This window comes from Heteronotia binoei, chromosome 5 (assembly GCF_032191835.1).
Source record: "Heteronotia binoei isolate CCM8104 ecotype False Entrance Well chromosome 5, APGP_CSIRO_Hbin_v1, whole genome shotgun sequence".
In the NCBI taxonomy this organism is placed as follows: Eukaryota; Metazoa; Chordata; class Lepidosauria; order Squamata; family Gekkonidae; genus Heteronotia; species Heteronotia binoei.
Genome location: NC_083227.1, coordinates 171,532,033 through 171,544,329, shown reverse-complemented (window position 1 = coordinate 171,544,329; position 12,297 = coordinate 171,532,033). Strand labels below are relative to the sequence as shown.

Genomic DNA, 12,297 nt, shown 5'->3' with positions numbered 1-12,297 from the left:
GCCTCCATGCTCCTTCTGAAGAACTTCCAAATCCCTAATTCTGTTTAACCCCTAAAGTCTAAGAGCTTCTTTGCTTCTTTTCAAAGATGATGACGAGATCAAATTACCTCTGATCACAGCTTTAAGAGCCTCCCATCTTGTTGAAGCTGAGATGTCAGAAGCTATGTTGTCATCCAGGTAATGCTGAATATGCGTTTCAATTTGTTGGGAACAGTCATCATTAAGCAATACGGATTTATTTAGAGACAAGTGTTTGGGTGTTGGTCAGGAGCCGCCATAGTCCAGGGAGCAGCAGACTCAAGATTGGTCTGACCACACTATGGGGCCAATGTCAGGTTCAGTTACTTTGTCCATAAGAGAGTCCGAAAGAAGGATGTAATCGATTCTAATGTGATGAATAGTATGTGTAGTTCCGTGAATAGTATGTGTAGTTCCGTTCAAATTGTGATGAATAGTATGTGTAGTTCCGTTCATTACCATGTTGTGTATGCCATACATCTGAAATATGATGCCTCCTGAAGAGGTCAGACAGATCTGTTGATTGATTACGGAACCGGGAATGTTTAGTAGAGCTCTGTGAGCGATCCAGAGTATAGTCATTAATGAGGTTAAAGTCCTGCTACAAGGAATTTGCCCGCTTGGAAATCCTGCAGTGTTAAAGTCTCTTCCAGGAAAGTCTTTTGGTCATTGTTTGGTGCATAAATCGATGCAATGGTGGCCTGAGAGTCAGCCAACAGACCTTTTGCAAAGATAAAGCGATCCCTAGGGTCCTTTTGTACTGATCACAGCTGGAACTTCACCCTCTTAGTTAACAGAATGGAGACACCACAAGAGTTAGAACTGCTTGGAGCATGAAATTGGAACAGAATCCATGAAGCTTTCAGAGAATCATTAGTTGGATGTCTTAGGTGGGTCTCCTGAAGTAAAATAACACCAGAGTGCAGTTTTAAAAGGTTGGTTAAAATTTGTTTTCTGACAGGGTTATGAAGACCTCTCACATTTAGTGAGGTGATATTCCAAGTAAAGCCCATGATAGGGTGAGAGGGAGAAGTATAGCCAGAAAAATAGACACACAATGAGAGAGCAACCTAGAAGAAAGGGAAAGCACTATACACAAAGGGGCTAAGATTGAAGAAATAAAAAGCACAGGAGTGGAACAAAAAAAGATAAACAAAAAAGAAATTGAAGGAGAGAAGAAAAGCAATAAGTCTTCTAAAACAAGAAACAAAAGGAGAGGAGATATATTTATATATATTTATTGAGAGAGGCAGACAGACAGACAAGCTGAGTCCTCCATCAATAAATAGCAAAAAATATGACAAATACTATAGGAATAAGGAGTGTAAAGAGCAATCAAAATTAAACAACAGTTAATTTTGTGATTTGTAACACCTCCGCAAGACTAAGAAGATAAAAATGTAAGAGATCTATGGCAATAAAAATTAATTAGAATGTTAAAAATTAATTTTAAATAAGCGACGTACCCACTGATGGAAATAAGCAAAGAAAGATACACAGTAAAAAATTTAAAAAACCAGAGAGAAAGTTTATCTGAGGTAAATCAAGCTGCTAATAATGAATTAATTTCCAATGATGTATTAAAATAGATTCCTAAGTTATTAAAATTGAATTAATCACCACAGTAGAACAATTAATTTGAATAAAATCCTACATACTATAAGATAGAATGATATTAAAATGTCATCATGAATTAAGCTAATATAAATTTTCAATTGCTATGAACTGCAAAGTGTATGAATAAATAAAAAAAACTACTAAGACGAGCGACCAATAACAAATGGTAGGAGTGAAGCTTATCATTGGTAGTGAAATAACTATATACAAACTATTCTTCAAGAAAGATTAATAGTACAGTGGTTAAGTTGTAAAAGTTAATAAACTATGCAGGCACAGTTAGCAATGCTATAAAGATAAAAGGTAACTCTATGATGGATGTGAATTTATGTATAAGAGAAGCAGTAATAAATCAAGAAGTCTCATGTAATAACAGAGAGAGAAGCAAGGGTATCTCCCGCCCAACAGTTACAGGAACTGAATCCAACTAAGAGACTCCTGACACCACAGAGGTAAACTTGAACAGAAGCCCTCCTCCCCTGCCTCCCAAACCGCAATATCAAAGCACACAGAAAATAAATATTAGAATTTATAAGGCTAATATGAAGAAAATTAAGAACAGCAATTTTGGGCAGAACTGTGAGGTAACATGGCAAGGCACAAAAGTACATAGGCTAAAAGATCAACCCACTAATTTAATTGAACCCTGCCCTAAAACGCTTCATGAATGCAAGGGCTTTGCTGGACTCGGGGTGTACCAGAGACATAATTACCCCCCAAATGGTAGAGGTTCTAGGACTAGCCAAGAGCCCTTTACACCACCCCATCCAGTTTGAACAGATGGATGGGACGATAATGAAGGGGGAACCCTGCACTGAGCAAACCCAGTTGGTACCAGTGGGGATAGAGGACCACTGGGACATGGAGATTTTTGTAGAGGCCCCTTGTCCTCGTTTGACTTGGTGCTAGGGGTGGGCTGGCCGGACAAACACGAGCCGAACATTACGTGGGGTGACCAAATTATAGACTTTCAAGGCCCAGCCTGTGACAGCCATGTGGCGAGATGACTGGGGTTCTGATCCACCCCCAGCAAATGAGAAATTATACCTGACCATAGAGGAAGTGAGATCCATACCCAAAGAGTACAGAGATCTCAAGACGGTGCTTAGCGAGGAAGAGGCTAATGAGCTCCCTCCCCACCGAAACACTGACTGCTCCATAGAGCTGATCCCGGGGCAAGACCTGCCCAAAGCCAAAATCTACCCGACGAGATGGGCAGAGAAAATGGAGCTCCGGAAATTTTTGGATAAGAACTTAGCCCAGGGGGGTTCATACGACCAGCCATGGCACCTAATGCTGCACCAGTGTTATTCCACAAGAAAAAAAACGGGGGGATGAGATTTTGCACTGACTTTAGGGGCATTAGCGCGATTTCGGCATCGAATGCCTACCCGATTCCGCTTATAAAGGATCTATTGAATATGGTGTCTCAGGGGAAGATCTTCACAAAGTTAGATTTGAGGGATGCCTACTTCTGAGTACGCATAAGAGATGAGTGGAAGACGGCGTTCAACACCTCCCTCGGCCACTTTGAATACAATAGCCAAAAGGAAGAAGTAATAGATGCCTTGATCTCTCCTTCCCACCTCAGAGAGGCTGATGACAAGATCTCAGAAACTCCGTTTACATGCAGAGGAACATTGGGGAGAGAGGCTAAAAGCGGCAATTGGGCGGAAGGCAAGAGTCGACCCAAGGAAGTGTGCTTCGGAGAAGGGGGTTTTTGGTAAAAAAAAGACGAGAAACTGAATGTACCCGAGAGTCTATGCAAAGAAATTTTACAACATTGCCATGATAATAAGACTGCTGGTCATTTTGGGTACATCAAGACACTACATTTAGTAAATCGGCAGTTTTGGTGGCCATTCATGAAAAGGGACATCTCTGAGTATGTCGCTTTTTGCCCAATCTGTGTGATAGCCAAACGAAGGGGGGGAGGGGAACCTCCAGAACTATTACAACCCCTGGAAACAGCTAGCCGGCCATGGTCAGTAGTCTCACTGGACTTTATAGTGGAGTTACCCCCCCCCCCAAGGAAAAATGGTGATATTGGCAGTAGTGGATACCTTTTCCAAGCAAGCCCATTTCATTCCTTGTTCAAAAATAGCCACAGCTAAGTAACTAGCAGAGTTATTTTTCCAACACGTGGTGAAACTCCACTCATTTCCCGATAAGCTAGTGAGTGACTGCAGAGTTCAGTTCGTTGTCAACTTCTGGTGGGAGTTTTGCAAATTGACTAACATTGAACAGGGGTTAAGTTCAGCTTACCATCCCCAGACTGACGGTCAGACGAAATGAATGAATGCCTTGCTAGAACAATATTTACAGTGTTTTGTAAACCATCAGCAATCAAACTGGGTAGAATTGCTGTCATTTGCAGAGTATGGATACAACAACAGTATGCATAGCTCCACAAAAGCAACCCCTTTCCTGGTGGTAAATGGTTATGAAGGGAAACAGTTCCCTCTCCTGCCTGGGGGAGAACGGGAGTAATCTCCCCCCACTTTTGAACAGTGGTGGGCCCAATGGAGCGAAGCCTGGGAGGCAATCCAGGATAACCTAGATACTGCCAAAGAGACATATTAAAAACACTATGACAAGTATCATTCTCCCACCTAAAACTTTAAAGTGGGTGACACCGTGTTTCTATCCACAAAGAACTTACCATTTCAAAGTGACAAATATGTGGGGCCTTTTAAAATCAAAAGGGTGATAAAGTGACTGGAATTAGAACTGCCTAAAATGTTTAGTAAAATTTTCCATTACAGTTTACTTTGCCAGGACCCTGGGGGGACGAAATGGCACCCCCGACCCGAGGCGCCGGGCACAATCCCCGTGGGGGATCAGAACCATTACAAAGTGGGAGAGATCCTGGACACTAAACTGAAGCGGGGGTGCATGGATAATAGAAATGGACGCAAAAGCTCCGCTGCTAATCAAATAATTTTACAAACAATTTCCCCCCCAAATCCCGAGGGCCCACCTGAGAGGGGGCAGTATGTCAAGCTCTTGCATATCTATTTCTCTTAGAAGCTGGGTTGTGGTATTTACTACCTAATAGCCAGTGCCATCTGGCAAAGGTGGTGGGGGTTAGCTTCTCATGAAGTTTTGTTATGTCTCACCAGTGTGAGAAGAAGTGCCCTGGCAACTTCAGACATCCTTATCTCTTTGATATACAGTTCTTCTTCTCTGTTGTTTATTATTGTAACATTTTACCCTTAAGGTAGAAGTGCCCACCAAATAGTAACGGCTGTGAACCCCCATTATATATCTCTGTGTATGCCTTGATTCTCCAGTTCTTTCAGTCGGCTGTGAACCCCCATTATATATATCTGTGTATGCCTTAATTCTCCAGTTCTTTCAGTCACCTGCCGTGTAAGCATCTCTAGGTCTTAATAAATGAATCTATTTGAAATAAACAAAGGATATTGTTATTGGGACTATGGAATCTTGACATAATGTTTGTTTCTAAAGGCTATCTGGAGACGCAATAATCCCTTCCATTTGTAGTGAATATGAGCTTGCTGTAGTGTCTGTGATGAGCTTAAGGCTTCTGCACTGACGGAGGACTTCAGAGGGCAGATCTTGATAGATTGAGATTGGATCCCCTTTTTTAGTTCAGGTGGCCATTAGCACATCAGGGATGACGGCTGCTATATCCCATGGACTGCATTGTGCCAGGTTATTAAGTTGCCCCATATGAAAACCGTTGGAGATAAACAGCAGTGGTACATTATTAAAATCTAGTTCGCATTTTAGCCATTCTGATATGAAGAGGGCAAGGTCTGCATTCATTGTAAGTTGCTCATTAAAACCATAAAATTTGATATTGTTCTGGTGTGTTGCCGATTTTATTTGCAATACTCGATCATGGAGAGCGCCATTAACGTTTGTAGCATGCTTTAAGGTGAGCCCGAGATCTCTCGCCCCCTCAGCCATTTGCTTGACAATATTAAGAGTTTGTTTAAAGTCATTGAATTGGTCTGTTAAAGGTTGTATTAGAGCAGTCATTGTTTCTTTTAAGCAGATCTCCATTGAGGCAAGGAAAGATGCTAGAACAGGATCGGCAGTAGGCGAAGGTGAAAAGCCTGCGGCCCAATCTTCTGTTGCCATGTTGTTGTTGTCTGCCAGGTCAGGCTCTGAATATTTTATCAGCAGGAGTTTTTGGAAAGAAGGCTGAAATGGCCTTACCATTGTCTGGGTTGGAAGCTGCTTTCTCAACGCTACCTTTGCCCATTGTACAGGAGGTTTAGTTCTGATTTTGAATGCCGTAGAGAAGGTTCAGGGAAGATCGGGGAAAAGAGCTGCTCAATTAGGCGGCCATCTTCCTTGGTGCCAACACCACCAGTTTTTAAATTTTCAATTTATCCTCTAATAAGTATATTGTGGAATGTAGTAATTTCTTACTTTCTTTTAAATTAGTGGAAACTAACTTTATCCTGGTTCCCTTCCTGTATGAGTCCTGATGTTCTTTGGCATCGTTACTGTAATCTCCGTTTCTGGGTGTGTCTGTTGATCAGTTCTCTTATTGTTATTCAGTAGTCTTGCAAGTAGAGAATAAGATGCGAGGACATAGTTACTGGAATTGCTAATTTGAATAACTGTCCCCTCCCATATTGTCCAGTCTACCAGTTATGAACCTTGCTCTCTCTGCTCCTTCATTTTTTAACACTGCTTTAGTCTTTAGACTGTTATTTTAAGCTGTCAGTGATCTGTTTTTATGGTCTGTGTTTTTATGCTGTGCTGGGTTTTTGTCATAATTGGAAGTAATACTCGGGTAGGCATCTCTTTCTTGAAGATAGATGAAGCTTTATTATGATTTGTTAGAAGCGTTCTGGCTCCTGTTGGGACACAGCCGGGAATTACTTACGTTAGGCAAACCTTCCTAAAATACTCCAACATTCCCTTCCCCCATCACTTCCCAGTTCTTAGTCAAAGCAATAAAATAGTACTTTCACTTTAAAGCAAAATACTACATATTTCAAAGGCGACAAGGGCTGTCAAAGGCTGTGCCCAGATAGTAGATAAGGGGTTAACACGAGTGTTTTCAGACTGCAGACAATTCACATGGGAATACATTTCATGTTGTAACTGAACCACTTCAAGCTTGTAGTTGCCAGGCATACTGTTATACTGTCATATTGACAATGGAGGAATGGAAGAACCCTGGACAAGGTTCTAAAAGGAATTTAGTATCTCTTAATGTTATATTTTTATTTTGTAAGCCTCCTCAGGCATATTCCTGTAGAGGTGGCATACAATAAAAAAATAAAAACAGGAAATTGACCAAGGTTTAGCATAAAGTGGCATCTGGACCGAGGCGGCTTGGCTGTGCTAATGTTGTTAGATCTATCGGCAGTGTTCGATGTGGTTGCTGACTTGCCGTCTCGCCGATGTGGGGATTCAGGGGCTGGCCTTACAATGGCTTTCCTCTTCCCTCCATGGTCGGGGATAAAGGGTGGCGATTGGCGGTGAACCGTCCCGGAGACACACGCTTGACTGCGGGGTGCCTCAGGGGGTGGTGCTTTCCCCGATGTTGTTCAACATCTACATGCACCCCCTTGCCCAGATGCCGGGAGGTATGGGTTGGATTGTCACCTGTATTCTGATGACACCCAGCTCTGTCTACTCATGGACGGCCGGCCTGACTGTGTCCCAGAAAATCTGGACCTGGCGTTACAAGCCGTGGCTAGATGGCTTAGGCTGAGTAGATTGAAACTAAATCCAACGAAGACAGACGTCCTTTGCTAGGGTCGACGTGGCCCGGGAAGGGAAATTTCCCTACCAGCCTTTGACAGTGTGCCACTGACAATGGCACACAGGGTCAGGAGCTTGGGGATACTATTGGAGCCTGCCCTGACAATGGAGGTCCAAATAGCAGCCACTGCTAAGTCCGCATCCTTTCATCTTAGGCGGGTGAGGCAGCTGGCCCCTTTCCTGGAGCAACAACAACAACAACAACAACAAATTTTATTTGTATCCCGCCCTCCCCGCCGGAGCAGGCTCAGGGCGGCTAACAACATAGTTCAGGGTTAAATTATACAAATGAATAAAATTACATTAAACATTATAAGCAATCTGGCAATCTGGCAACAGTGATCCATGTAACAGTCACCTCATGGTTGGACTACTGTAATGCCCTCTATATGGGGCTGCCCCTGTGCCGAACCCAGAAGTTGCAGCTAGTGCAGAATGCTGCTGCCCGGCTGTTATTAGGGCTCCCCAGGTGGGAGCACATTCAGCCGGGGCTCTGGGGACTACACTGGCTGCCAATAACATACCCGGTTCGGTACAAGGTGCTGGTTATCACCTTTAAAGCCCTATATGGCCTAGGACCTTTCTACCTTAGGGACCATCTCTCCCCACATGTTCCCCAGAGAGTGCTTAGATCTGGTCCTCAAAATCTGCTAGTAATCCCCAGGCCAAAGGAGGTCCGTCTAAAGTCAACCAGAGATAGGGCCTTTTCGATTACAGCCCCCTGCTGGTGGAACCAGCTACCGGAAGAGGTGAGGGCCTTGCGGAACCTGGGCAGGTCCCCAAGGCCTGTAAGACATTCCTCTTCCGGTTGGCATATAACTGACTGGTGTCTAAAAACTGTGAAGGAAGGTTGTAGAATAGCACCACACTGTTAGATCATTTTGTTTTATTGTTTCAGCTGTTGTAAATTATTTAATGCATTTTAATATTTATTAAACTTATTGTTAGAATCTTATGTTGTAAGCCGCCCTTAGCCTGCCTCGGTGGGGAGGGCGGGATATAAATCAAATAAAATATGGAAATTAACATTGAATGTCTAAAAATTGTGGACTGAAAGAGCTCATGGGGAAGCAGGAACAGGCTGTGGTTTCCATATTTCACCTGTTAGGGGATCTCTGTGTGAATCATAAAAAAGAATATTTTCCCCATTTTCCCCCCTTCCCTTCCCTGCTCTGACTCTGCTTTTGTGTGGTCATCTTTTTTGTGCTTAACTGCGTTTTACCAAGAAATGTAGAGTTTCTGGAATTTTTGAAGCCATGAAATTCCCTAAAACTGAAATTTTAGGGAAAATTAAAATACCTGCAATACCTGCTTTGTATCAGACTTAAGCCCTTTTTGTTGATTTAACAACAACTGCATCCCTTAAAACCTAACATACAAAAATTGTATTAACTGGTGTATTTATTGAATTTTTGGTGTATTTATGGAATTTTAAAGTATAGATGTCTTAGGTTTCTGTAATTCAAGTCAAATACACCCAATGTAAGAAATACACCCAATACTAAAGCACAAGGGAACTGCAGCTGGTGCACCCTGTATTATCTTAGCACATTTTACTCATTCCAGAAGAGTGAATGTATTCCACAAATCTTTAATTGTTCCCCATAGTTTGCAGTTTTTCTAGTAGGAAAAAGAAAAAGAAGAAACTGGCGGAGGGAGAAGGGATTATTACAGGTTTTTCCATTTTTCCCAGGCCTTCACATCTCAAGATATAATGAAGCATGTGAATGATTTTAGTGAATGGCTTTTGTGTTGTGGGTGGTGATGTAGGTTTTCCAGGAAAAAATTCTGATTTAATTAATGTAAATATTTAGATGTTGGTAAAAGCAGGCAAATATGCTATGTACCTGGATCATGTACAGGCAGTGCAGTTTGTCCATTCCACATATCCTGCACCAGTTGGAAACAGTGACCACAATGCTTTTAAGTTCAGCATTCAGGTCAATATAATAATAATAATAATAATAATAATAATAATAATAATAATAATAATAATATTTATTTATTTATACCCCGCCCTCCCCGCCAAGGCAGGCTAAAGTCCAAAACTGTAATATTTTATTTCAAAAGAGGGAACTTAACAAAAATGAGGGGGAGTAAACCAAGAGGAAGCTGAAGGGGAAACACAAGGGAGTCCAAGTCAAAAAGAAGGCCTACACGGTTAACTACGAGTTAAGAAAGCTGTAAAAAGTAAAGAGGTTTCTTTTAAAAAGAGGAAGGTCTGCCCCAATGAATTGAACAGGAGAAACCACAGACTCTGACAAAAGAATTATAAGTCAATAGGTATACAGAATTTTTTTTTTTGAGGAGTGGGTTGCTAAAAGTATCAAAACAAACAGTAATCATTTTTAAAAAATATCTATGGAGCAGGAAACCAGCCAAAGAAGCAGCAAGGTCTTTGGATGACAATGGAATAAAGGGATTGCTAAAGGAAGATGAGATAGTAAAGGAGCTCTATGCAGGCCTGTAGCCAGAAAATTTTAGGTGGTGGGGAGCCTAGGGGGGGGGGGGTAAAATTTTAGGTGAGGGGGGCCCATGGAGCCCAACGTGACATTACATTTTTTTAAAATGCAAAAAAGAGCCACTATGGCCGTCCACCTCTGGCCGACTCTTCTCACATGGCTGTGCTTTCCAGTGTGTATGTGGGGGAGATGTCAGACTCTGACAGGAGATACAAGTACAGGAGCTACAAATACAAGTTGATGGGGTGTGAACTGGCAGAGACTGCCCAAGAGAGAGATCTTGGGGTCGTGGTAGATAACTCACTGAAAATGTCAAGACAGTGTGCGTTTGCAATAAAAAAAGGCCAACGCCATGCTGGGAATTATTAGGAAGGGAATTGAAAACAAATCAGCCAGTATCATAATGCCCCTGTATAAATCGATGGTGCGGTCTCATTTGGAGTACTGTGTGCAGTTCTGGTCGCTACACTTCAAAAAGGATATTATAGCATTGGAGAAAGTCCAGAAAAGGGCAACTAGAATGATTAAAGGGCTGGAACACTTTCCCTTTGAAGAAAAGTTGAAACGCTTGGGGCTCTTTAGCTTGGAGAAACATCGACTGCAGGGTGACATGATAGAGGTTTACAAGATAATGCATGGGATGGAGAAAGTAGAGAAAGAAGTACTTTTCTCCCTTTCTCACAATACAAGAACTCATGGGCATTCGATGAAATTGCTGAGCAGACAGGTTAAAAACGGATAAAAGGAAGTACTTCTTCACCCAAAGGGTGATTAACATGTGGAATTCACTGCCACAGGAGGTGGTGGCGGCCACAAGCATGGCCACCTTCAAGAGGGGGTTAGATAAAAATATGGAGCAGAGGTCCATCAGTGGCTATTAGCCACAGTGTGTGTATGTGTATATGTATATGTGTGTGTGTGTGTGTGTGTGTGTGTATATAATTTTTTTTGGCCGCTGTGTGAAACAGAGTGTTGGACTGGATGGGCCATTGGCCTGATCTAACATGGCTTATGTTCTTATGTTCTTATCTCCTTCTAGCCTGAATCAGGGCCAACTGCCTGGTAACATACCTAATCTGCAGGGGCCGGTCTCCAGAGAGTTTATGGATATGCTGCAGCAAACCATCAGGGCTGAGATATTTAATGCCTGTCACACCGGAGCTATAGGAGCAGGTTCAATGGGGTCCAGATCTCCTCCCTCCCCGTTCCCTTCAGCGTCCACAATAGCATAATCCTAGAGAGGGCAGTTGGCCAACGAAGGCAGCCAGGAAACAAGTCCCAGAATACAGGGACCCAGGGGATGAGTTAGAGGAGATTCCCTCTGAATCACAGGCTTTCTCCCTGATGAAGAGGTGGAGGATGTTAGAATTTCTGAACAGTCAGTTTGGATACACAGGTTGGAGCAGCCTGAAAACGTCTGCATCTTTCCTCAGAATAAAAGCTCAGCAAGTCTGCAATAAATATGGCCACCAATCTACATTGCAGCAAATGGGGAAGAAGCAGAATGGCAAAGGCAAAAAAGTTGAAGGAGCAGAACCTGAAGAATTTGCTGTGAAGAAAGTCTTGGATTAATGTGCAGTTAATGGAAAGGTTGAATACTTTTTGAAATGGAAGGGACTTACTGATGCTGATAATACTTGGAAACCTGAAGAGAATTTGGATTGTCCAGGGTTAATAGAAGCTTTTCTGAATTCTCAGAAAGGTGGCAAAGAGAAGACAAATGGTGCCAAAAGAAAACCTCTGTCAGACATTGATAAAACCAAGAGGATTTGTGAGAGGTCTTGATCCTGAGAAAATAATTGGAGCCACAGACAGTAGTGGGGAGCTAATGTTTCTAATGAAATGGAAGGACTTGGATGAAGTGAACTTAGTGCTGGCCAGAGAAGCTAATGTGAAATGTCCCCAAATTGTAATTGGTTTCTGTGAAGAGTGGCTAATTTAGCACTCATGCCCAGATGATGAGGCACAATAATTGTTTGGATTTTCTTTTTATATATGTATAAAAAGAATATTAACAGCTATTTGATTTTGACTTACCAGAATGTTGAAAATGTCTGCATTCTAATTTGAGTTTAATTATTTTTGAAGCAATGTGTTTTGCATAAGCAGAAAAAAGGGTTTGTGCTATTTACTTTGTTTATTATGGGAGAGCATTTGATACTGCTTCCTGCATATTAGACAGGGGTCTTTTGTAGAAAAATAGGTGGTGGAGCTCATCCAGGGATTGTTATGCAACTGCACCTAATATTCAGTGGACAAGTTAGGTAGGTGAGGAGGAAGAGGGGAAACCCTCAGAAAGGTTCAGGAGCTGTGCTCCTGTGAGCTCCTGCTGAATTAAAGACCTGATATTAGGTAAAGTATTTTATAAAGTTAATGGTTAAGTGACTCTTGATGGCAGTTTGAACAAACTCACAAATGTTTTTGTAGTTCTGTATTTTGATTGACA

General features: G+C 42.1%; 1 protein-coding gene and 1 pseudogene across 1 annotated transcript in view; both read left to right on the top strand.

Moving 5' to 3' along the window:
• BRD4 (bromodomain containing 4) overlaps positions 1–12,297 on the top strand; it is a 217,795-nt gene that overhangs the window by 26,353 nt on the left and 179,145 nt on the right. Inside the window, exon 4 of the mRNA XM_060240745.1 lies at positions 87–177. Within this exon, the coding sequence (XP_060096728.1) occupies positions 87–177 (91 nt within the window). The remainder of the gene's footprint in view (positions 1–86; positions 178–12,297) is intronic.
• Positions 11,278–11,887, top strand: LOC132571557 (chromobox protein homolog 3-like; annotated as a pseudogene).